Consider the following 22,532-nt stretch of genomic DNA (forward strand, 5'->3'; position numbering starts at 1 on the left):
GCGGCACTGCAGGCTAGAAGCTCTGATGTTTGCGGTGCAGAGGCCTGGGGGAACTGCAGGCCTGCACAGGATTTTCCCCCTTTCTTATCTTGTGTTGTCTGAGTCTCTCCTTGCACGCTGACATGTGTGTGTTTGGATTTGGTCACCTATCCAGCCTCCCACACAGACGACACAACCATGTAGTTCCAGCAGACACAGGACAGCGAGTCAGTTTCTTCGCTGGTTTATTGGGATCCTTGGAAATGTGACTAAATAGTTTGTGTAAACGGGCTCCTTTCATCAGAGGAGTTTGTCCCCTTTCCTAAATTTCAAATTCACTCACCGTTTAGTTTAGCCGCCGAAACAACCAGAGGGCAAGATATACAACGATGCTCCGTTAGCACTGTGGCCTGGACGAGTGCAGGCAGCATTATCTCTGTGTGCGGTGATGTGGAAGATGGTGACTCACAGTCTTTGCAGGGGACAAGGACTCAGGTGCTTTATAGTGAGCAGAGGTTCTAAACCTGCTGCTGCAGCTTCTGCAAGCGCAGCTTCATTTTCTATCGACTGACGCATCAGATTCTGGCTATATAACAGTTCTATCATTAGTCTGCCAACACAGCCCAGCTCCATGTGACGTTACATAGCAGTGTGAACCATGACAACCAAAAAGATTTATTCATAACACACGAGAAAAGACCCAGGGAAACCAGATCAACGAGGAAAATGACAAAAAATAACAAGAAAACCCTGAAAACCATATATTTTACACCCGAGCCTCAACCAAGCGACTCACGGACCTATCCCGCTCCGTGACCCAGGGGTTGGGGGCCGCTGATGTAGAAGTATTCCCTCCATCACCCGACTGTGTCCTCAGTCCGCAGCACCCATCCACACCATGTGAGCAATACCGCTTTGCCTCTGAGTCACCTGACATAATCGCTGACTCAGCAAACCCTCCCACAGGTTGGTACCTGTCAGCCGCCTTAACCCAACCTGACTGATCTCCTGTTTCACCTCCAGTGTCCACCATGTGCTCCAGGGATTATCATCTCCACCTTATGACCACATGCAGCTGCTTCAACAATGGAGGCACAGAACAGGGTCCACTCTGACCCACGGGCACCAGAGATGGTGTCGATGTTCTGCTGCATGTGGGAACTGAACATCTTATGGACCAGGGCCTCTCCTTTCTTTCTTTCTTCTACTCTCACTGTACATCTGACTCAGAGTAAGAATCTAACCATTCTTACTCTGGATGGCATTACCTTGGCCTCCAGTAACGCTGTGAGGAACCTTGGAGTCATGTTTGACCAGGACATGTCCTTCAACGCACATATTAAACAAATATGTAAGACTGCTTTCTTTCATTTGCGCAACATCTCTAAAGTTAGAAATATCCTGTCTCAGAGTGACGCTGAAAAACTAGTTCATGCATTTATTACTTCCAGGCTGGACGACTGTAATTCATTATTATCAGGATGTCCAAAAAACTCGCTGAAAAGCCTTCAGCTAATCCAAAATGCTGCAGCAAGAGTCCTGACAGGGACTAGAAAGAGAGAGCATATTTCTCCTGTTTTGGCTTCCTGTTAAATCCAGAATTCAAAATCCTGCTCCGCACATACAAGGTCTTAAATAATCAGGCCCCATCTTATCTTAATGACCTTGTAGTACCATATCACCCTATTAGAGCACTTCGCTCTCGCTCTGCAGGCCTACTTGTTGTTCCTAGAGTATTTAAAAGTAGAATGGGAGGCAGAGCCTTCAGTTTTCAGGCCCCTCTCCTGTGGAACCAGCTTCCAGTTTGGATTCAGGAGACAGACACTATCTCTACTTTTAAGATTAGGCTTCAAACTTTCCTTTTTGCTAAAGCATATAGTTAGGGCTGGACCAGGTGACCCTGAATCCTCCCTTAGTTATGCTGCAATAGACATAGGGTGTTTCTTCTTCACACACCAGTGTTACTTCAGGGTCTTTACCTTACAAAAGGCTCTGGTTTCTATTCAGAGAAATATCCGAGGGACCACGAGTAGCAGCTGCTGTGTTTGGGGTCATATGGTCCTCTGAGAGCTTAAGATGAGCTTGAGGAGGAAAAGACGACAAGGATTTAAATCCATCAATTTAAATTCCAAACTGAACGGTGAGAAGTGAAACTGAAATTATTCGAGAGCTGAATTTTTAAAGGATAAAATGCAATTTCAATTTAGTGATGATCATTTTCAAGCCATGAATTCAAATTCAAATCTAACTTATTCAAATTCAGTTTCAGATTTCTGCCCATAGAATGACGCTGCTTGCAGGTCTGAATGTGTCAGGCCTGTCCAGTGGCACCCTCTGCCTGCTAACCCATCTCCTCATAGCTTTACCACAGCAGCCACGACATGCAGCCACTAATGAAACCATGAGAAAACCGATCAGCCTGAGAGGCATGCACACAGACTCTGTCTCGGGACTTCCTGTCAGATCACCTTTTCTTGTGCCTTACACTCACCTGTGATGTCCTGCAGCAACACGTGCACAGAAACATCTGTTTCACACACACGGGGAATCGCTCTGACACGTTCTCCATCTTTAGACTGTTTGTGTCCGTAACTGTAAATAAGTCACTGCTTTTGTTTTCAGTCGATTTCAAACGACAGCAAAAATGTTTTACCAGGAAAAGTGATCACACAGCAGTGACCCCAGGTGGGGGAGGACGTGTACAGGCTGGAACAGACTCTGCACAGAGACGTGATTAGCTCTTCCTGCCACCTGCTGCCTTTGACCGAGTGAAAGAAACGGTTGAACAAAGCTGCCAGTGTGTGCTGAGACGCACCGAACACGTTACAGCAAAGAGGACCAAACTGACCCAGAACATCTGTGTTTCTATTCGTTTGGACCTGCAGGCTGGAACAGACTGCAGCGTCGGCGTTCATGTGAAGCTCGGGCTGCAGAGATCGATGGCGTGATAAACAGTCCTGACGCAGACTGTGCGGGATCCTACTTCCTACCATGGACGTCATTAAAACTAATGTGCTCGTGTCAGTGGTGAGGCCCAGCTGTTCCTCCGTGCACAGCAGTGCAAACAGTTATCACAGCATCGTGTTGCTGCAGAAGAAAAGGTCTGAACCCTCAGCAGCTTCTCACACGCTGCAGTCTGCTGCTCCTTAGAGCGTCTGTGGTGAGGTCATCGCCCCCCTCTGGGTTGGGGTCAGATTTACTCGTTACCATGGATACTGCAGCTTCCAGGCTTACTTCCTACAACCCAGACTAACATTTATACTCAACATATCACAGCCGTTACCTTTGGGAACCTCCTGAACACGTATCATGTAAATGCATCGTCCTTCTGCTTGTTACAAAATAAAACAAACTCTCTTTGACCCGTTTAATGGAAGTCATCATCTATTTGTTGCTCACATTCATTTCTGTGCTTCGTCCTCCAACAGTAGAAGACTGAAGCATCATCATCATCGATGGCTGTACAGAGGGGACCGCGCCCTGTGGCATCTGTCAGCTGCAACAGCAAACAGCTGCACTGCCCACGTCTCGAACATTAACTGAGAAATCTTTTCAATAAATACTTCAAACTTTCAACAAACAGAAATTTCTTTAAACCATCTCGTAAAAAAACAAACGCATTGTCCGCTCGGCGCCAACGCTAAGCTCGCTGCTCCGTCTGCGCTGTAGTTTCTGGGTCAGAGTCAGAATCAGAGTCCGTCTCGTCGTCTTTTTTCGGAGGCTCTGTGGCGTCCCGGCCGACTGCTACCACCCCCTTCCTCTGAGGCAGGACTGTGAAGAAGGCCTCCTGCCAGCTGCCTTTCTCCAGGTACGCCAGGATGATCTCGAACACTGCAGGAGAGAGCGCCGTTCAGACCACAGAGGCAGCAGCTGAGGCTCCTCCCTGCTCCGCGGGCTAAAGCAGGGAGGAGCCACAATACAGGAAACATAATCCTTTAAATATCTGCACATTAAACTTGAGTAAGAGCAGCGGGTGAAGCCACTCCCACTCCTTACCGTGGTTAACAGCCAGAACCTTCCGACTGTTCATCTTGACGAAGCTGCTCAGAGGAAGCTGGGCGTGGCTGATGCCCAGCTCTGTGGCCCTTTCAAAGGTGAGTCCCTGCAAACAAAGCCCGACAGGTTAGCCAGCGCAGCCACGCCCACACGCTACAGCGGGTCTGGAGCCGAGCACACCTTGTGGTGGTTGTGGTCCACCAGGCCTCCGATGACGTACGCCCTCTGTGGATCCAGCTCCGTCAGCACGTTGGGAGAGTCGGAGGTGAGGTAGACCAGCTGCTCCTGGGACACGACCTCAGTGTAGTGCTCCGTTTTAATGTGTATGTCCTGCACAGCACACAGCATCCAACCAATCAATGTGACAAACTGCTGGCATTGAACACAGCATCTTCAGCGTGGTCATCGTCAGCTCGGAGCGGCTCATGGACCCAATCATCAAGCTTTTTATTCTGGACTGTAATTTGTATTACTTCATGTTTATTCTAACGTTTCAAATTCATGTTTCCTGGGTCATGAGTTTTGGTATCTAGAATAAAATCCATGCATCGTCACAGCCCTCCATCTCATGTCAAGTTTAAATGTTAGTCAGAGGGGTCCAACTCCAGCCTCGAGTGTCCTGCAGGTGTAAATGACCTCCTCAGCATGAGAAATGAACTCATGTGAGTCAGGTGTGCTGACCCAGGGTGAGATCTAAAACCTGCAGGCCCCTCGAGGCCTGGAGCTCCCTGCTCTGAAGCAGGGCCTCATGTTAATCGTGTGCAGATGGAGCTGATATAAAGTGGTGAGGGCAGACGCTGACTCCTGAGCATCCTGTGGGTGTGAACTACAGGTGACGCCACCGTTTCATGAACTTAATAAACTGGAAATCAGACATAACGTTGTGCAGGTTCCAGACCTCTGTTGGACGTGTGACTGCTCACCTTCCAGTTCACCCAGCCTTTGTCCTTCTCGTCCATGCTCTGTCTCAGCTGTCCTCCTAGGCTTGTCAGGTAAAACTGGACACGTGAGAAGGAGTTAGAAGATGTTTGACGCCACATGAAAAACTGTTATTACTGCCTGTTACTCTTCTTATTTTATATTCGACCCAAAGCCAGTGGAGACGGTTTGGGATGGAGACCAACAAGTGCTCAGCATCTCATCATGGAGCTCATCCAGAGGATGCAAAGCATGTCGCAGCGACATCCACATCCAGATGTTGGCTCAGCTGTGGTCAGAAGTCTTGACCAGGAAGGGTTGTTAGTGTGTAAACATGAGCACATGTGCTACCTGACGCCACGTGGCTGCAGCGTCCTCAGTGCCGTCTGTGTTCTTATTGCTCGAGGAAAGTTTCTGCACTGTAAGTATTTTCAGCTCTGCACAGTTAGGACAGTATTTTATAAGCTAGGCTAGGACAGCGTGTGGTTGGTAAACAGGGAGGTAACCACTAACAGCTCAAAGACGTGTCAGAATCTCACCACCCTCTAAACACGCCACAGATCCACCCGTGAACTTCATGCTGTGCATGTGAAACTGAAGCCAGGTCAGTGGGGGGGGTTTGGTCCTCACGTGCAGATACAAGCACGAGCTCGTGTCCTTCACACGAGTCCACGGGCTGCTCCGAGCAACTGAGAACGTCATCACAAAAACAAACGCAGTAACATCGTTATCATCGTCACGTGCTCGGCACCAACCTGCACTGGATGCGAGGCCCGTCTGTTCTCTGCGTAGCACCTCTGGATCTGTTTGTGAAGTTTGCGCACGTCCTGAAGAAACAGACAGTGTGTTGGGAACTCTGGGAGCACAGTCGCAGCGCCTACACCGCTGACCCGGTTACCTTAATCAGCATGAGGCTGTCGAAGCTGCAGTCCACCACCAGCCTCAGAGAGCTGGGCGTGGCCTCTCTGCGCGCACGTTTGCGGGCGCTCTGGACCTCCCCGCCCTCCTGGTGATTCTGCCTCTGCAGGCGACGCTGCTGCTTCCTCTCCTTTCGCCTCTGCCTGCCATGAAAGCGAGGATGATGTTCAGCACGTGTGTGGGCTTGGTCTGCATGGACTGAACACTGGGTCCACTGTGGGAAGCTCAAACCTCCACATCAGGACAGAGTGGGTCAGAGCCGATGGTCACTGAGCCAGTCTGTGTTTTACCTGATAACTAATTCATTACTGGATCATTGGTGCCATTATTAACTATACTGATTTAGAGGGGAGGATATTTGGACTGGAGGAAGGATGGAGAGAAATGTGACATAAAGGTGTCCTGCAGCAGCATCCTTTTGTTTGACAGTCTCACACACACCGAAGGACGCGAGGTGTGTGAGACAAAGGTCAGCACGAGCTTTCAATCTCACGCCTGTTTGTGCGCATGCACATTCATCTCACAGTGGATCACAGTGTAACAGCTCAGCAGGCCCGTGGAGGCCGTTGTTCTGGCAAAACGTCCTACTGTAAGTAGTTTATGCACATTTCTGCTGTCACACAGTAATTCCAGCACAAATGTAAGTAGGTATGACAGTTTGCCACTTAACTGTGCCCATCAGAGTGTGCTTGTAGCTCACATTCATAAAGCCAGGACGGTTTGCCTCTTCATTTTACCCGTTAAAGTGTGCTTGTAAGTAACATTCACAAAGGTAGCATGGTTTGGCACGTAATTTCACCTGTCAGAGTATTTTTCTAGGTGATATTAACAAAGGTAAGATGACGTGCCACTGAATTCTTACTGTAAAATGATGCTTCTAGCTCACATTTACAAAGGTAGGACGCTCTGGCAATTATTTTTACCCGTCAGAGTATGTTTGTAGCTTATATTCACAAAGGTAGGTTCGCCACTGAATTTCATGTTGTGCGCATGCGTAGAAACAACGGGTAGGATGGATTCCCAGAACACCGTGACTTCTCTGCGTGTTTCGCGCCACAGCTTACTTCCGCTGCTCGCGCTCTTCCTCCCACTTCTGCTGCTTCAGCAGTTTCTTCCTCTGCCTCTTGGACAGAACCGGGTCTTCCGGGTCTCCGGGACTGCTCACAGCCTTCTCGCTTTGGTCTTCCTCCGCCGAAGCTGGCTTTCCCGTGGTGTCGTCAGCCGTCTGTGAACACACCGCTGTGGTCATGTCTGCGCTGCTGGCGTGCAGGAGCCGCGTTGGCGGCATTTAAATGACTTTGTAATGTGGGCTAAAACGGGTCAGTTAGCCTGGCACCGACGAACAGACGAACGAGCGGCTCACCTCGAGTCCACGCTTTGTTTGGCGCATTTGTGACGTTTTTTATGCGCGTCACAAGCTCGCGTTAAGATGCAGTGCTGCCCTCTACCGGCCGTACTAACAAAGTGAAGCAGATTTCATAAAACCGACACAGATACATTTACTTTCACTCTGGTTTCATGGAAACATCGCTGCTTTCATCAGTAACAGCATCTGATCACAATTTGTACTTTTATTTTTACCAAAACGTGTTGTTTGGTTTTACTGCCTTCAGAGAGACAGACCCATTAATCTGATTTTACTGCACATCCATAAATGTCCTCCGCTCTCAGGACGGGAACATTATTCTACAGTTATGTCCTGTAACAACAAGGAAGCTTTAGAAACGTTAGTATTTGTAATAGTTTTCATGTCTTTAATTATTCCACGTCTCGCTTTCCCCTTTAGCATCCACTAATCAACGTAAACATCTTATCTTTGCAAACATAGCATTTAAACACGTGAAACATAACTGTGACACTGTTAGTTGTTATAAACTGAGTCAGTCAGAGTTTTCCTGTTTATTCAGTTTTCACAGTAAAAGTGAACCTGACACTGTAGCTGTGCAAACAGCTACAGTCATCCTCGTTGTTTTTGCACATTTATCGTTTCATCCACGGGTCCTCTTTATTCCCACGCTCCCGTCTGTCCACCACCTTCATCTACCTTCAGCATTTACTGTGCGCAGCAGAGACTCTGCTCTGAGGCAGCAGAGACTCTGCTCTGAGGCAGCAGAGTCCCTGCTGTGCAGAAATGCTTTCACACTTATAGAAAACATTTCCTACTTTATGCAAAAGTTTAAAAAAAGAAAGACAAATCATGCACAACCAGAAACATGACACGAACCAAATCTGATCAAATCCCCAGGAGAAGACAGCAACACTGTAGCATCGGGACCATGGAGCTCTAAGAAACAGCAGTGTCCACTCTTAAGACTGAATGAACTCAGAGGTGGTTTATCCTCCACAAATACACAAACACAGACGTCGTGTTTGTGAGGCACGAGAGGAAACTGTTCGACTCTTTTTCTGATAACAGTGCAGCAGCAAAGCTGAGAGTCAGGTACAAAAGTATAAAATATTATCAGCTTGGGTAGAAACGTATGTTTGATGCTTCTGCTGTATATCTGTAACAGGACACTAAACACGTCACAGTAAAACAGTCAGCAGAAAAACCCTCAGCAAAGCTCCAGCTCTGTAACCTGTCATGTTTCCAACAGAAGAAAACGGACTGTCCAGCAGACCCACTGCACAAACTCCAACGTGCAACCACAAACAGCAACCTCAGTTTGAACATAACGTCTCATAACTTCATGTCACGCACATCTGCAAAGTTCAGGAAGTGTAACAGCTGGACAAGAGTAACTATTCATCGATTTCACAACCTCACAGTTTGGTTTCTACACATGATTCGGCTCATTCAGCTCCTGTGTGAGTGTGTCCACACCGTCCAGCTTACAGCTCGGCCCTGTGGGGACACAAAGAAACACACGTCAGAGTCTTAAGCACACGTCAACAGTTTTGTACATTTGTCGCACAGCTTTCCTCCTATTCTGTAGAACAGCGAGTGCCTTTCCACCGCACACTATCTGTTTACGTTAAAAACGTTAGTGAGCGCTCCAGTATGTGGGTCAGACCCTGGAGGGGAACTCCAAATGTCCCCTCACTGTACCGCTCAGCCGTCAGAGCCACGTGAACCTCACCCTGCTGCTCCTATAAAAAGAGCCTGAGCCTGCAGGATGTGCCAGCCCGGCTGCTGATACCCAGCAGCAGCTGAAGCTTTTCCATCCTCACATGAATGCCTGCCTGACCTTTCACTCTGGCTGCACACACACAGCTGATCCAACCACATCTCTGCTGTGATATCGCATTTTACAGGATATCTATCAGTGTTAGTTAGCTGCAGCTGCTTTACAGTCACTCCACATCTCTTCTTCTTCTGTTAGATATGATGCACAGCATCCTGTTAGATCACTGACTTCATGCATTAAGTGAAACGTGTGGTGTCAGCATCATTTTTAGGAAATGCAAACATTCATTAAAGCGTGAAACAGTCCCCATATTGTTTTCTGATTTATAGTTTTTATTCTTATTTTCTTTTCCTCAGGCTGGCAATGAGACACCCTCGTTGTTCTGCGAGCACGGACAGGTGAGAACAGTGTGGGTCACGATGGTGTGCAGAAACATGTTTGATAACTCATCCATAAAATCAGCTGCAGTAACTACATGTGATGTGCTGTGAGCCTCTGTCTCCTCCTTTTGTTGTCACCATGTTTTCAGAACTACTGCACGGATCATTTCACTGACTTACTGTCTCCATAGTTTGCAGTTTGCAGCTTTTAGGCTACATTATATTTCAGTGTATCCTATAAATAAATGGTTCCTCTGAGATTAGTTATGTAAAACTCTCCACTGCGCCCTCAGACATGCTTCGGTAAAAGGGAAGCAGTCAGATACTCACCTGTCCAGACGACCTGCCGTTCATCGGTGCTCCACCATGAAGCTCATAGTCGTCCCGTCAAATGAGGGGGGGGCGATGATCCGGGGCCCCTGCTGGGAGCTGATGCTGATGACAGGCTGCTTGATGCTAGAGAAGCCCTGCTGTGGCCTGTTAGCAGCAGCCTGAACACCTGAGGCTACCTGGGAAGACTTTCCGGTGGACATGTAGAAAGGACTCTCCACGTGCATGCCCTCGGTCTGCTGCGAGGAGCTTTTATCGCTGCTGTCCACCTCTGCCTGCACCAACATCTGCGACTGTAGCAGCGCCCTGGCAGGTATCACTGACGGCGTCGGCACGAGACCCGGGTAGATCATGTACGTGTGGCCGTAAATGCCAGAACTGAGGGCTAAAGGTGAGATGGGCATGGGCACAGGTGTCATGGGAGGCTGTGGCATAGGCACATCCACATATTGACCCGTTTCTGGATCAAAGAGACGCTTGGTGGCAGGCTGCACTGGTGTGTCTACCAGGTAGTAGTTGCCAGTGCTGGGATCCAGCAGCATTTTCCTCTGGGTGGCCTGGAACGGGTCCAGGGTGGGAGCCGGGGTGATTGCTGGAGAGAAGCAGTAGACCTGTGGCTGATTGGCGGGCATCCCGAGTGGCAGAGAGTGGTAGATAGTAGCTGAGGGGATCTCTGGTGAGTAACTAGCTGTGTGCTCCTCGTGCCCTCTGAGCCCAGGTTCCAGGTGTCCTGAAGGTGTGGCTGGATGTGACCGGGTGAACGTGTAGACGGACGCTTTATCAGGTGGCTGTTTGCCTTTGCTGGGCTGAGACTTGACTGGAATAGCGAGGTAGTTCTCACTGTCAGTTGAAAACTCGTGTGCAAACCCGTCGGCCTCCTTCACGTCGGCGTCTTCGTTCCCAGCTGACCGTCTCTCACAGATGCTGAATGATGCGGGCGGTTTGGGGACGAAGGTTTTGGTGCTGAAAGGTGTTTGTGTGACGGTGTTCGGTTGGGATGTCTTTGAAGTTCTGGAGGCCTTGACACTGCTGGGGGCTTGCACTGACTTAGGCCTGTCATCACAGCCCACTGATGTGGGGCGGGGTTTGAGTGGGTCTTTCTGCTCCTGCTTCAGCAGGCTGTCACCTGCTCGTCCTGCTGGGGGCTTGTCTGCGCTGGACTGGGAGTTTCTTCTGGCAGACTTGTCTGCGCTGGGCGTCCATGCAGTCTCCTCTCCGTGTCCTGGATGCTCCTCACACGCTATCAGTGAAAGCAGGTGGCTGTCTGTCAGCGGCCGAGCCTCGTTCTTCCTCTTCCACTCGTTCTTTTCAAATACATAGAGCTGCTCCATGGTTTTCACGGCAGCCTGCAGTTTTTGCAGAGCCGCCTGGTTTGGCACCTGTGACTCGGGCTTTTTATCAGTGATGTCCGATACTTTTTCTTGCCTCTTTGTAGATATTCTGCTTTCACTTCGGTCGGTGTTTCCCTGCGAGGCATTATTTGAGGGGCCCAGAGATGCGCTCCCTGTTGCCCTTGATGCGTTTTTGACGCCCTCTGGAGACGATCTGTCCACGTCAGGTGACTCCTGTTTAGCCCCGTGAAGGTTTCCACATTGTTTTCCGTTACTGCTCGTGTTCACAGACTGGCACTTGATCACTATAGGCGACACAGTATTGAAGCTTTGATTGGGCACTTGCTTGTTTTGCTCTGGATGTCTGTCAGCGGAGGCGCTGTGGGCTTTATTCTCGTTGTTATCCAAAGAAACGAAGTGATACGAACTTTTAACCAGCTTACGCACGTCTCTCACTTGGTAAATGGGAGTCTGCAGCTTCCCCTTATTGTCTCGAATGTCTCGGACCATGAAATGTGGAACTTTATCTGAAAAGTCACCCTTCAAAGCTGTAGCAAGCGCGTGGGATTTGGCGTGATCTGTTCGGATGATGTTGCAGCCTAAATTAGGAGCGCGCAGTTTGGAGACGGCGCACGGCTCGGTGCTATCGTCTTTGACGCGCCTCAAGTTAATTTGAAGTTCTGGAGATTTGGATGTGGTCGCAGAGTCTGCGACAGAGCGTACTTTGGCTCCACGTCCGTGTCCACACGTAGAATAATTCCTGCTCTGCTGCGTGGCTTCGCCTTCGTTCGGCAGCATTTGGATATTTGGCACAAATAAATGAGCCATTTTCTTCAGTTTGCTGCTGCCCGCCGAGTACAGACTCCCCTCGGCCAGCGTGTCCTCTGGTGTTTGATCGTTTTCAGGATCCTTTTGAAATTCTAGCTCGTCATCCTTCCAGCATCTGAACGCGCTATTTTGGCTGCGATGCAGCGTGCTTCTGGATGAGTCCACTGCGCCTTTTTTAGTATCAACTCCAGTTTGTTGCTTCCGAGAGTCGCTCTTGGCATCCGCTATGTCCCCTAACTCATTCACGCGCATTATGCTGTAGTCCGAGCTGCTGTCGGAAAGCTTGGAGTTGTGCTTCGCTCTGACGTCGTCGCTTTCCTGGCGCAGAAAGCTGGGAGAGGGCGTCTGCTGCGGCTCGCTTATTTCGCCTCTCTCCATCTTGCGCTCCTGCTCGAACTGCATTTTCTTAGAAATGACATTTTTGATGAGACTCGAAGCAAACACGGCCTTCTTGTGCGTGTCTTCCATGGTTTTAGAGGGCGGCTTGCCGCCCCCCCTGCTCTGGCTTGCGTTGGTAACTTCATCCGTGGAACGTGATCCTGCAAAGTTAGTGCGTGGTTCTCCCGCAGGAATTCCCGATTTAACGTTGCAACGAAAATTCAGCGTCTCTGTCAGCCTTATGACGCCGCTGTGGCCCTGACCAAATTTCCCCATCAGCTCTATTTTCTTTGTAGATGACGCTGCGCTGTGGGGAGGTAATGTCTCGCTGGCGGGCGCTTTGATGATGCCCTTATAACCCCTTTTGTCTATGCTCTTGGCGATTTGAAACGAGGCCGCTGAGCTTTGATGAGACACAAGACTTTGGTCCACATTCATGTTACCATATTTCAGGTCCACAAACGTGGACCACCTGTTTATCCCCACGGCATGCTCTGATGCAGAGGACTCGCTGGAGGTGCTGAAATGAATGGCATCAAAGTAAGGATACGCCAGGCTCTTGAAGGCTCTGGCTGTCAGAGTGCGCACCTCCTTGTCAGCGTCGTCCAGCTCGCTGACAGCACTGGACGTGCCGCTTGAATATTCGGGGACTTCTTTCCCCCTTAATTTGCCGCCAAAGTGTACGCGCCCGGGCGCTGCTACCAAACACTTCGCCGTGTCACACAAGGTCTCTGCCTTCCCATCAACTCCCCTAAACACATAGCGACTCACATCTCCGGAGCGCCTGGCATGATAGAGAATCTTTTCCTGTTCTTGGATGTTGCTGGGGTCATTTATAGCTCGAGAGGTGGTTCTGATTGACAGGTGAATCTGTCCGCCACTGTTGCCACTGCAGCGTTGCTGCTCGGGCTTTGACACACTCTCATCTGAGCTGGTGAATTTGGCCGCTTCGCGCGGATCACTTTCCAGCAGAGTGCTGACTGTTGCTGCTGCGCCCTGAGAGCCAGGCTGGCGGCCGTGCCCCCTCGCGCCCGCCGCGCCCCCGGCATCAAAAGAAGCGTAATCGGCAAATGAGTAAACCCGGTTGTCTTCTTCAACGTCCCAGCTCGTGGAAGAGCCCACTCCGAGTTCGTAGTCCTCCTCGTGGTCAGAAAGTTCAGAGAGCTGGATCTCGTGCGTGGTAATATAATGGGATTCGTCCTCCGTGGCGCACGGAATGCAGTCATCAGAAAGCACCAAACTTATACCATCGTCCACTTCATAATCATCCTGCTCACTTGTCTCCCCGAGATAATTATCACTAGCGCGCAAATCCACGTCCGGCTGCAGGCTTGCGCTGCTTTCCGTGTTGGACACCTCGTGCTGCTCGTGGAAACGCTCCGACTTTGCGTTTGCACAAAAAGGAATCGGTGGCGGTGACGGGTCAGCGTGCTGGTGCTTAACACCATCTCCATGTTTCCCAACTGTGCCATTCTCTGTCTTAGTGTCGCCCTCGGGTTTGCGTCCCGTTGCGCACGGAGCTCCAGCTCCGCTGTCGGAAACAATCACAGACATTTGGTTTGTCTCACAAACGCGTCGGTCTGTTTTCACATCCACTGAGTCCAACTCGACGTATTTCTTTTCATCGTGCTCCGCGGGACCATCTTCTGTGGGGTTTGGGGGCAGATCCCTCACCTGGTGACGTGTCATCGATAATTCCACACAGCTTTTCTCAGCGAAGCTCAAGTCGCAAATCTGAGCTCACATTTGGTGTCTGACAGGAGATGCAAGAGATGGAGTCGGACAAGATTTCGTCGTCCTTTATGCAGAGATAGTCTGAGTCTGACAGACAGACTCCGATGTCACCAAAGCGCTCCAGACATTCCAGCTCATCGCCACATGTAGGCTGAAGCATGTAGGCTAAAAAGGAGCAGAGACATTAACCACTGTCTGGTTCTCAGTCTGTGAACCAATGCAGCCACAAAGCTGTATTTCTAATGACAGTCGAGGTCAAACCTGCTTTGAACTTCATGTTCAAGCTCTGTGGTTACAGCTCTGACTGAGGTCTTAAAAGCCTCTCAGACGGGTAGTTGTCAGTAACTGGGTTTGGTTACCTGTTAACAAACTGCACCCTGCCACTGTTCTCCTTTTATATTTATGCCCATTTATCTATAGATCTTCATATCTATCAGTGTCTCTGTTTCTACACTCACTTCATATATGAGTGTTTGATGTATATTTGTTACTATGACAACTCAGTTTCCTCTGGGATTAATAAATTAAAAATATGTTATTTAAATAAAGTCTCTCTGACTCTGAACTTTGCTTTTTCTGTTGCTCTTCGATATCTTTGTGTCTGCTTCACCTTTTGAGACACGTTGTATTGAACTGACTCTCTGATTTTTCCACAGTAGTAATAATGACAGGAGTGAAGGAGGAGGTCGGGTCACGTGGTCACAGAGCCACAAATCAGCATATGATGGAGATTAACACCAGCAAGCACAGACCATCTCCAGCGTTTCATGAGCTGCTTCACTTCAAATCCTCCTTCTTCTTCGAACATCACACATTTTTCTTTTGTCCAAGTGATTCGTTTAGGCTAAAACACAACTTTACAGCTCAGCTGTGCTTTTAACAGACTGGTGTTGAAACAAATAGGTTATTGTAACACACACAATAAAATTCTAAAGAATAATTTATCAGTACAACGATAACAACGAAAGGATAAAACAGTCCAGTGTCCAAAAGGCAGAAAACACAGAGTCCAGAGCCGGCGATGCCACAAGTCAGTTACACTTCACACGCGCCGCCACCCTGTAAGCAGACGGCCAGTCATCACTCCGGCCTCAGCAACACAACTCTGCCTTTAGGCTGCAGCATGTCGCAGCTGCACACAGACAAATATCACAGCAGTGTTTGTGGGCGATAAGCACACCAGATCAATCACCTGCCTTCAATGGATACAACCCAGCACAGCCACTGGCCACGCCCACAACACGCATGGAGATGAATGAATACAGGCAGCATGTGTCCATCATATTACATTATCACATGAAATAAAACAAGCTCGTGAGTACTGTTCCTGTGGACAAACAGGGCACGGTCGGCAGATGAAGGGCCGCAGTAGGGACGCTGACAGGGTGCATCGTGTTAACACACTATGTTTGTTGTGGAAGTAACTCAGTTCAACTCCACGCTCTGCTGCAGAATTTAACTGACACTAATCCAGCGATACACCAGTTTCTCTCACGGAGCCTCTGCCAGGCTCTGCTTTGGATGGTTAGCGTCTTTCCACTGAGCTCACCTCCATCCTTCTCTCAGGAAACCACTGTGAGTATGTCTCACACACGTCTGCTTCTTATCCACGGCCCCACCCTGGACTTTGTGTTGGCATCACCAGTATTTTCAGTGTGTACATCCTCTTCTCAGGGGCACCTCACTGATGCCTTCTGTGAGGATCCACAGAGACTACATGTGCTCCTGGGTGATCCACTTCCTGTCACTTTACAGTTTGTCAAAACCTAAGAGGGAACAAATGAAGAAATATATTAATGACTCACTGAAAGCTGGAATTATTTGTCCTTCCTAACCGTTAGCAGCTATTTTTTTGTTGTTGAAAAGAGAGATGTGTCTGTATGCATGCAGAGGGCGAAATCGCTCAACAAATATCTGCTGTCTTTGTTCTCGTCTCCTTTTGAGCTTCTCCATCTTCAAGCTCGGCCTCAGGAAAGCATCTCTTCCCACTCCAGGAGAAGACGACCTTTGACCTTGGGCATTTCCTGGGTTGCTCAATCTTCCAAACTCTCCACATTCTTATCTCCTGTAGCGACACCAGTGACCATCAGAGCCGTGTATGTCAGGTGCTTCAAACACTGCTTGTGTCACAAGTATGTGTGAGCGCACCCAAAAGCAAACTCAGAGGAGAAAACAAGCTGATATTTAAGAAAACTTTATCGTGCACAGGTCATATGCACGAAGGGCAACGAGAGGAGCGTAGCACAGGTTGCAGGTGGAGTTCCAGCTGGGTGCTTCCAGGAATCCAGGAGTGACGACAGGCAGGTGAGCTACCACCTGAGCTACAGCTGCGTACCAAAGACATCTAAAAAAGATTAGTTCTTCATTGTTCATCCATACTAATGTCACACACACGAGTGTGCTAACTGTGGATGCCACGCCTCATGACAAACATGGATGTGCTGTTTGTGTCATGAATGTGTGACACGGTAAGTAAATACTGGTCAGCTGTGGGTAGGTCGTGTTCCCAAACAACCTCGGCCTGAGTAAGAAAAGGTTGATGCTAATAGAGATCCTAGAAAGGATCAACTCGTCTTAGGCTGGAGAAATATGACATTTGTCCTTTGCCTTGTTTTCATTCGTGTGTTGTCTCAACAATGTGCTACAGGACTTTTAGCACATTTGAATTCATAGACGAGAAGCCAGAAGTCAGAGTTTTACAGAGCAGCTGTGAGTACACCATGATGTGAGAATACTGTAGCATCTTATTAAGAGACCTGGTTAACCTCTGCAGAAAGGAGCCGGGGTCACAGAGTGCATGAGTAACTGCTGATGGTCTGCTGGCAACTTGAACTTTGGATATCTGCTGTTAGAGGGCAATAAAACCTCCCTCAGCACCGGCCAACAGTGTAACACAGGAGCCAGAAACCAGAGACGAGCCACAGCCTCAGTCAGGACTCAGGGTACCAGCCCTCTGCATTAGTCTGAGCAGGCTGAACATTATTAAGAGCCGTTTCTCCTGAACGCTCGTCCTGCAGGGACTCAGCTGGCCTTCATGTTTATGTTTGCTTCAGTCAGACTGGTCCGTGTTACGTTACATCCAGTTACAATGATTATGGAGCCTTTCATAAGTGTGATGTAGAGACTAATGCTTCTAAAGGCTGTGCCTCTAATATACAGTTACATTTTACTGTTAAGGTTGCTTTTCATGTATTTTTCAGAGCTTTTGTTATTTATTTAATGTTCTTTTTAAAAAATGTTATGTAGTTTCTGTTTGTGTAGTTCTTTTAGTTTCCTCGGCCTCCATGTTTGTTTGGTTACGTCTCCATTCAGGCTTGACTGGTAATCGAGCATTTCCCCAGTGGGCTGACGCACTTTTCAGGCCGCTGAACACCGGCCGTCTGACACAGGCTGAACGGTAATTCATTATTATCAGGATGTCCTAAAAACTCCCTGAAAGCCTTCAGCTGATCCAAAATGCTGCAGCAAGAGTCCTGACAGGGACTAGAAAGAGAGAGCAGATTTCTCCTGTTTTGGCTTCCTGTTAAATCCAGAATTCAAAATCCTGCTCCTCACATACAAGGTCTTAAATAATCAGGCCCCATCTTATCTTAATGACCTTGTAGTACCATATCACCCTATTAGAGTGCTTCGCTCTCACACTGCAGGCTGACAGTATGTTAGGGATGCATGAATATCTCGACTGGAACAAAAAGGATCCAACATCCAAATTCTGAATGTCCTTCAAGATGCATGTAAACTGTTCCTCCAGACTACTTAAATAGACTCCACGAGAGTTCAGGCTGAGAACAAAGCTGGTTTTTACTGCAGCCGTGCAAATTAGAGTGAATCAGACCACAGTGACTCTGTGGATGTGGGTGGATGTGGGTGGATGTGTATCTCAGCTGTTCAGGTGGAGTTATATCGGGGCTGGGACGATGTCTTTGGAAACGTGCAACAGGACTGAGCGCATAAGTGACAAAGCAAAATAGACGTGTGCATATTTTTAAGTGACACTTTATAATACATTTGATATGTCACAGTGTTACTAATGTACTGAGTAAGAATCACCTTCACTGAACAGGTGCACATAAGGAACTGGGCTCAGGGTAGATAACAAACGCTCACTGGTTTGGCATGTTTGTAGTTGGGATACTTCTAAAGAGGAGAGTTCAAACTCTGATCTAAACATCAGACCAACCTCTGTGAGTCATCTTATCGATGGCATTCAGCAGCAAGGACAGGCAGGAACGTGGGACTGAGGTTAAAGTTCAACCATCTGAGACACACCCAGCCTCTCCTGTTTAAAATACCCAGGGCTGCAGCAGAGCTCATCCAGATGCTTACACGTCTGGATTGTTAATCACAGAGAAAATCAAGATATTCATTCATTAATGTGCTGAATGAAAAATGAACATGATTCTGTCTGAATGTGTCTGCAGATGTGCAGCAGGTGTGTGTGTGACAGAAACGTGTCACCAACACTGTCATGGTTACAGAGCCATGATTCATGTGATTAATTATGCTTAGTCAGAATACAGTGAGGCGAGAGTTTAACCAGCACAGTCTGTACTGCCAGGCTGTGTGTGGATGGTGGAGTGAGCAGCACCAAGGAGCCACCATTTAATAATAGAGATGGGACTGTCTATACAAGGCCCAGCACACACACTGTCAGTGTGCTGTAGTGTAGAGGGAGCGCTCTGGTTTGAGTCAAGCAGGCCATTTACACCTCTGAATGGAGGCGGGGCCTCTGTTACAGGAATGGTGCCACAATAACAGAGAAGAAATCCCTCCAATCACAGCTCTACAATGCTGTGATTGGAGGGATTCCCCACCTCTCTGTGGACTCATGCAAGGATCAGCGGCTGTGACAGTTTGCGTACTAATGATCATAAGCTGCCTGTTGTTCATCAGTGCTGCTGGTTCAGCTCCTGTTGAGAAGGTTGGAAACCTGCAGTCAGACTGTCCAGGTGAACAGAGTCAACCTTCTCAGAGAAAGACCGCGTGTTACAATGTTTCCATGTCTGCTGCTGCCATGGAGACAGGCTTCAGACTGCAGCGGGTTCTGTGCTAACAAATGCAGAGGTGGGTTACCCGCTCGGCCCAGCACGGGTGACCACATGTTGCTGCGATATGTCCTGCAGAAGTAACTGTATCTCCTGAGGACTTCCAGTCTGCAGGCTGGCTAAATATAACTTGTTTGTGCTCCTGGGCTCACAGTAATTAGCTCCACAGTTTAAAACGGCCACGGTACTGTGTGACACGCTGAAATTTCACCCGACCTGTGGACAGAAACAGCGTTGTGTGGAAGGGCAGATTTGGAGACATCAGTTATTTCAACACGTTTATAACATTCGACTGTCCCAACGCTGCTTTAAAATGATAACTCAGCTTTCTGAAGAAACGAACAACACAACCTGTGTTATTTACTTTACTTTTGCCATAAAGCCTGGATGAATAGCACATAGAGCGTTGAACCAATGATCAGTAATGCTGGGAAGGTGCCAAATAAAGGCAGGTTTGTCTGTAGAGGATTTAGAGGTAGTTCTCATGCTTGTGTCTCCTCTGAGCTGCAGGATCGGCTCTCTTTGTTCCAGCTCTTTGTTTCATTTTCTTCCACAGGTAGAACAAACGTAGGCACAGGAACAGTTTGTCATACAAAGTAACTCAGCTCCCTCTGTTCCTGCCGTTTTGTTAGTTTTTCAAAGCAGACTTCCTGAATAGAATAGAATAGAATAGAATAGAATAGAATAGACCTTTATTATCCCATGGATGAGAGGTTTGGGTGTTACACAGCTCTTGAAGCAAAGGGAATATAAAATATAAAAGGAAGCCTCAGAGTGGTCCTATAGACATAAGCAACTGCAGTCTGTACAAACAGGTAACGATGCACAGAAACATGAAATGTGCAGTGAACAAAGCAGCTGCTGAGTAAGATAACTGTGTGTGACAGAGTCTGACAGCTGCTGTAAGAACGACCTGTGGCAGCGCTGCTTCCTGCACTGTGGGTGTGAAAGTCCACTGCTGCTCGAGCAGCTCGGTGTTCAGTCTCATGCAGGGAGGTGTTGTCCATGATGGGTGTTAGCTTAGACAACAGCCTCTCCTCCTCGATGGACTTCAGCGGGCGGTCCAGGACAGAGCTGGCCCTCCTGACCAGTTTGTTGAGGTCCCCCCGTCCCTCTCTGCCGCTCCAGCAGACCACAGCACAGAAAACAGCAGACGCCACCACAGTGTCCTGTTCACCCTCAAGGATCTCTGCAGGTGGAGACGACGTAGGCCCTTTTTGTAAAGTGCATTTGTGTTTGTGGACCAGTCCAGTTTGTTATTGAAGTGAACACCCAGGTATTTGTGCTCCTCCACCGTTTCAGTGTCCAAAGCCTGGATGTTCACAGGTGTAACAGGGGCGGCTTGCTGCTGAATAGCAGGGCGACCCTGATCTAGGGCTGTATTAATCCCATGAGAAGAATGTAGCGCCCCCTCTCTGTGGCTGATTTCCAGTGAGACTTGAAAACGTCCTCAGTTAGAAACTGCCACACGCTCCTTGTAATGACTGCACGATGAGTAAAACCTGTTTCTGATGTTTTGTGCTGCTTGGCTGCGTCTCTGCCAGAACATTATGTCGAGCTTCTCCGTTTTCATGTTTGCAATAATTCTTAGCTGTGCTAATGTCCCGACACACCGTAAGAGACCTCGAGCAGGGTGCACAACTATTAGACCTGAGACGCTGCAGCAGGCTCAGAGGTCGCAGGCACTTAGGATGATGTTTATTCTGTGCGTTGTCCATTTAGACTTCAGCAAACTCGGGTTAAAACCTGTCACCTATGAACGTGGTGGCACTGTGTGAAGGCAGGACAGTGGCTCTTTTTCCTTTAAGCAGCAGAGCTCTGCTGCTCCTCGGTGTCCCACACAGCGGAGCCGCCCCACCACTCCAGCCCAGAGAGCTTCTGCAGCTTTTAGATGCATACTTGTTTTTCAGGTGTGTTGGAGTAGGGATGCATCTAAAAGCTGCAGGACAGTAGCTCTCTGGACTGGAGCTGGAGACCCCTGCTTCTGATCAATCAGGATCCCCTGTTTGTTTAAATGCTGCACTGGCTCCATTGCGTTGCTGCACATCACCAGTCTGCTGTCAGAAAAACACACGTAGGAGCAGGAGGTGGTGTTTGCAACTGAACTCCCCTTATGTTGCCTGAGTTTCTGTCGGGTATTTCCTTGTTAATAAAGTTATCAGTGTATTGCTGATGTTGTTTCCTTCTGAGCCCCCCTCTGTGCTGCATGTACAGATGTTGTGGCCACAGAGGGTTCATCCCAGCAGCTTTTGTCACTGTAAGGACTGCTCAGTGGTATTTGATATGTTTTTAAAACAGATATTGGATCCGTGCATGTGGCATTATGTGGTGAAACCGGCTGCAAGACAGAGTTAGACTAACTGTGATACTTAAAGGTTGCATGTTAGTGCAGGTTAAACAGCTTAGTTTGCTGTACTGTGAAAACTAAAGAACTCGCTGTTCTTTAAAGGTGCACAGTGGCCGTGGGTTCATGGCCACAGTTAGCATCACATGTAGCAGAGTCATATGAATTTTAGCTGATGAGCTTAGATCCACTGATGAGCTGTGGAGGATGAAACATCTGCTCACATCTGGTTGAATCCAGGTGTGTCCATCCACAGAGAGCAGCAGGCCAGCTGATCACAGCCTGCACACAACACCTACTGGAGCTCTCAGGAGAAATGAGTGCGAGTTTGATTCAGTTCACTGAGCCGTGACACCAGTTTCAGGTTCCCCACCTGCTGAACCCACTTCAACCTCTGACTTCCTGTTTACAGGCAAAGTCCCCTCTACAACGGAGGCAACAGCAGATAGATTTGCTTTTCCTTTTTCTTCAGACTAAAGTTTGTGTTCCCCTCTACTGATATTATTCTATCATTATGTTCACATAGCACAGGGTTCAGTCAGCCTAGGACAAAATAGAAGCGTCCTCCTTTACTTCCTTGCTTTGAGCACATTTAGAGCCTTTACTTTTCTCTCTCGAGTAAATAAGTTGAATGAGTACTGTGACTTTTACTGGAGTATTTTTAACATCAGTATTTGTACTTGTACTTTGAGTACAGCATGTCTGTACTTTTGCCACCGCTGCTTAGTCTCATAGGTTGCAGTCTAAGGGCTGAGCCTGCTCATTAAGCCTTTTTAATCACTTTTGGTTAAAACACCGGATGAGCTGCCGTCCACTCTCCGTCAGCTTTGGCTGAGTTAGTAACAACTTGTTCACTAAACCACGCGTTAACCAGGCTGGTTAGTACGAGGAGACTGTTACGATGACAGGTCACCGAAGCTGGTTTAGCGCTGATGCTCCAGCTGATGCTCCAGCTGATGCTCCAGCTGATGCTGCTAGCTGATGCTAGCTGATGATGCTAGCTGATGCTAGCTGCTCGGCGAATGCGCTCCGGAGAAAAGCTAAAGTGAGCTGGACAGTCCGAACAATGGAGGCAGCTTCACGGGCGTTTCTGTCAGTGTGAAACCAGTGGAGCTGTCTGTGCAGTAACCAGCCTCAGCCGCAGGGTGGCAGTAACGTCACCGGTGGATGCAAACAGAGAGATCCGTGACAGCGCTGTCTGAGAACAGATGCAGTTACGTGTA

At 48.5% G+C, this 22,532-nt stretch overlaps 2 protein-coding genes across 2 annotated transcripts; both read right to left on the minus strand.

Annotated features, from left to right (window-relative positions):
- Window positions 1-3,332: 3,332 nt before the first annotated feature.
- On the minus strand, window positions 3,333-7,210 carry trmt10a (tRNA methyltransferase 10A). Its single transcript, XM_080893388.1, has 7 exons — window positions 6,876-7,210; window positions 5,792-5,954; window positions 5,649-5,720; window positions 4,899-4,973; window positions 4,156-4,305; window positions 3,976-4,081; window positions 3,333-3,810 (listed from the first exon to the last, which is right to left on the minus strand). Exons 1-7 carry the CDS (start codon window positions 7,097-7,099, stop codon window positions 3,620-3,622), a joined length of 981 nt encoding a protein of 326 aa, XP_080749514.1. The 5' UTR covers window positions 7,100-7,210; the 3' UTR covers window positions 3,333-3,619.
- Window positions 7,211-8,436: 1,226 nt separating this feature from the next.
- cUnh4orf54 (chromosome Un C4orf54 homolog) lies at window positions 8,437-13,875 on the minus strand (the record flags this gene model as incomplete). Its single annotated transcript, XM_080892800.1, has 2 exons — window positions 8,437-8,656; window positions 9,650-13,875. The coding sequence occupies one exon, from the start codon at window positions 13,873-13,875 to the stop codon at window positions 9,670-9,672; it is 4,206 nt and encodes a 1,401-aa protein (XP_080748926.1). The 3' UTR covers window positions 8,437-8,656; window positions 9,650-9,669.
- Window positions 13,876-22,532: the final 8,657 nt, after the last annotated feature.

This window comes from Rhamphochromis sp. 'chilingali' (assembly GCF_963969265.1).
Source record: "Rhamphochromis sp. 'chilingali' genome assembly, chromosome: 1".
Taxonomy (NCBI): domain Eukaryota; kingdom Metazoa; phylum Chordata; class Actinopteri; order Cichliformes; family Cichlidae; genus Rhamphochromis; species Rhamphochromis sp. 'chilingali'.

Bases quoted from the DNA above. Each gene is read 5' to 3' on its own strand.
- trmt10a (XM_080893388.1), bottom strand. From the start codon at position 7,099: ATGCCGCCAACGCGGCTCCTGCACGCCAGCAGCGCAGACATGACCACA. The intron at 5,955-6,875 runs GTAAGCTGTGGC...CTTTCATGGCAG, and splicing joins GAAGAGCGCGAGCAGCGGAA to GCAGAGGCGAAAGGAGAGGA. The intron at 4,306-4,898 runs GTGAGCAGTCAC...TGTGCTGTGCAG, and splicing joins AAGGCTGGGTGAACTGGAAG to GACATACACATTAAAACGGA.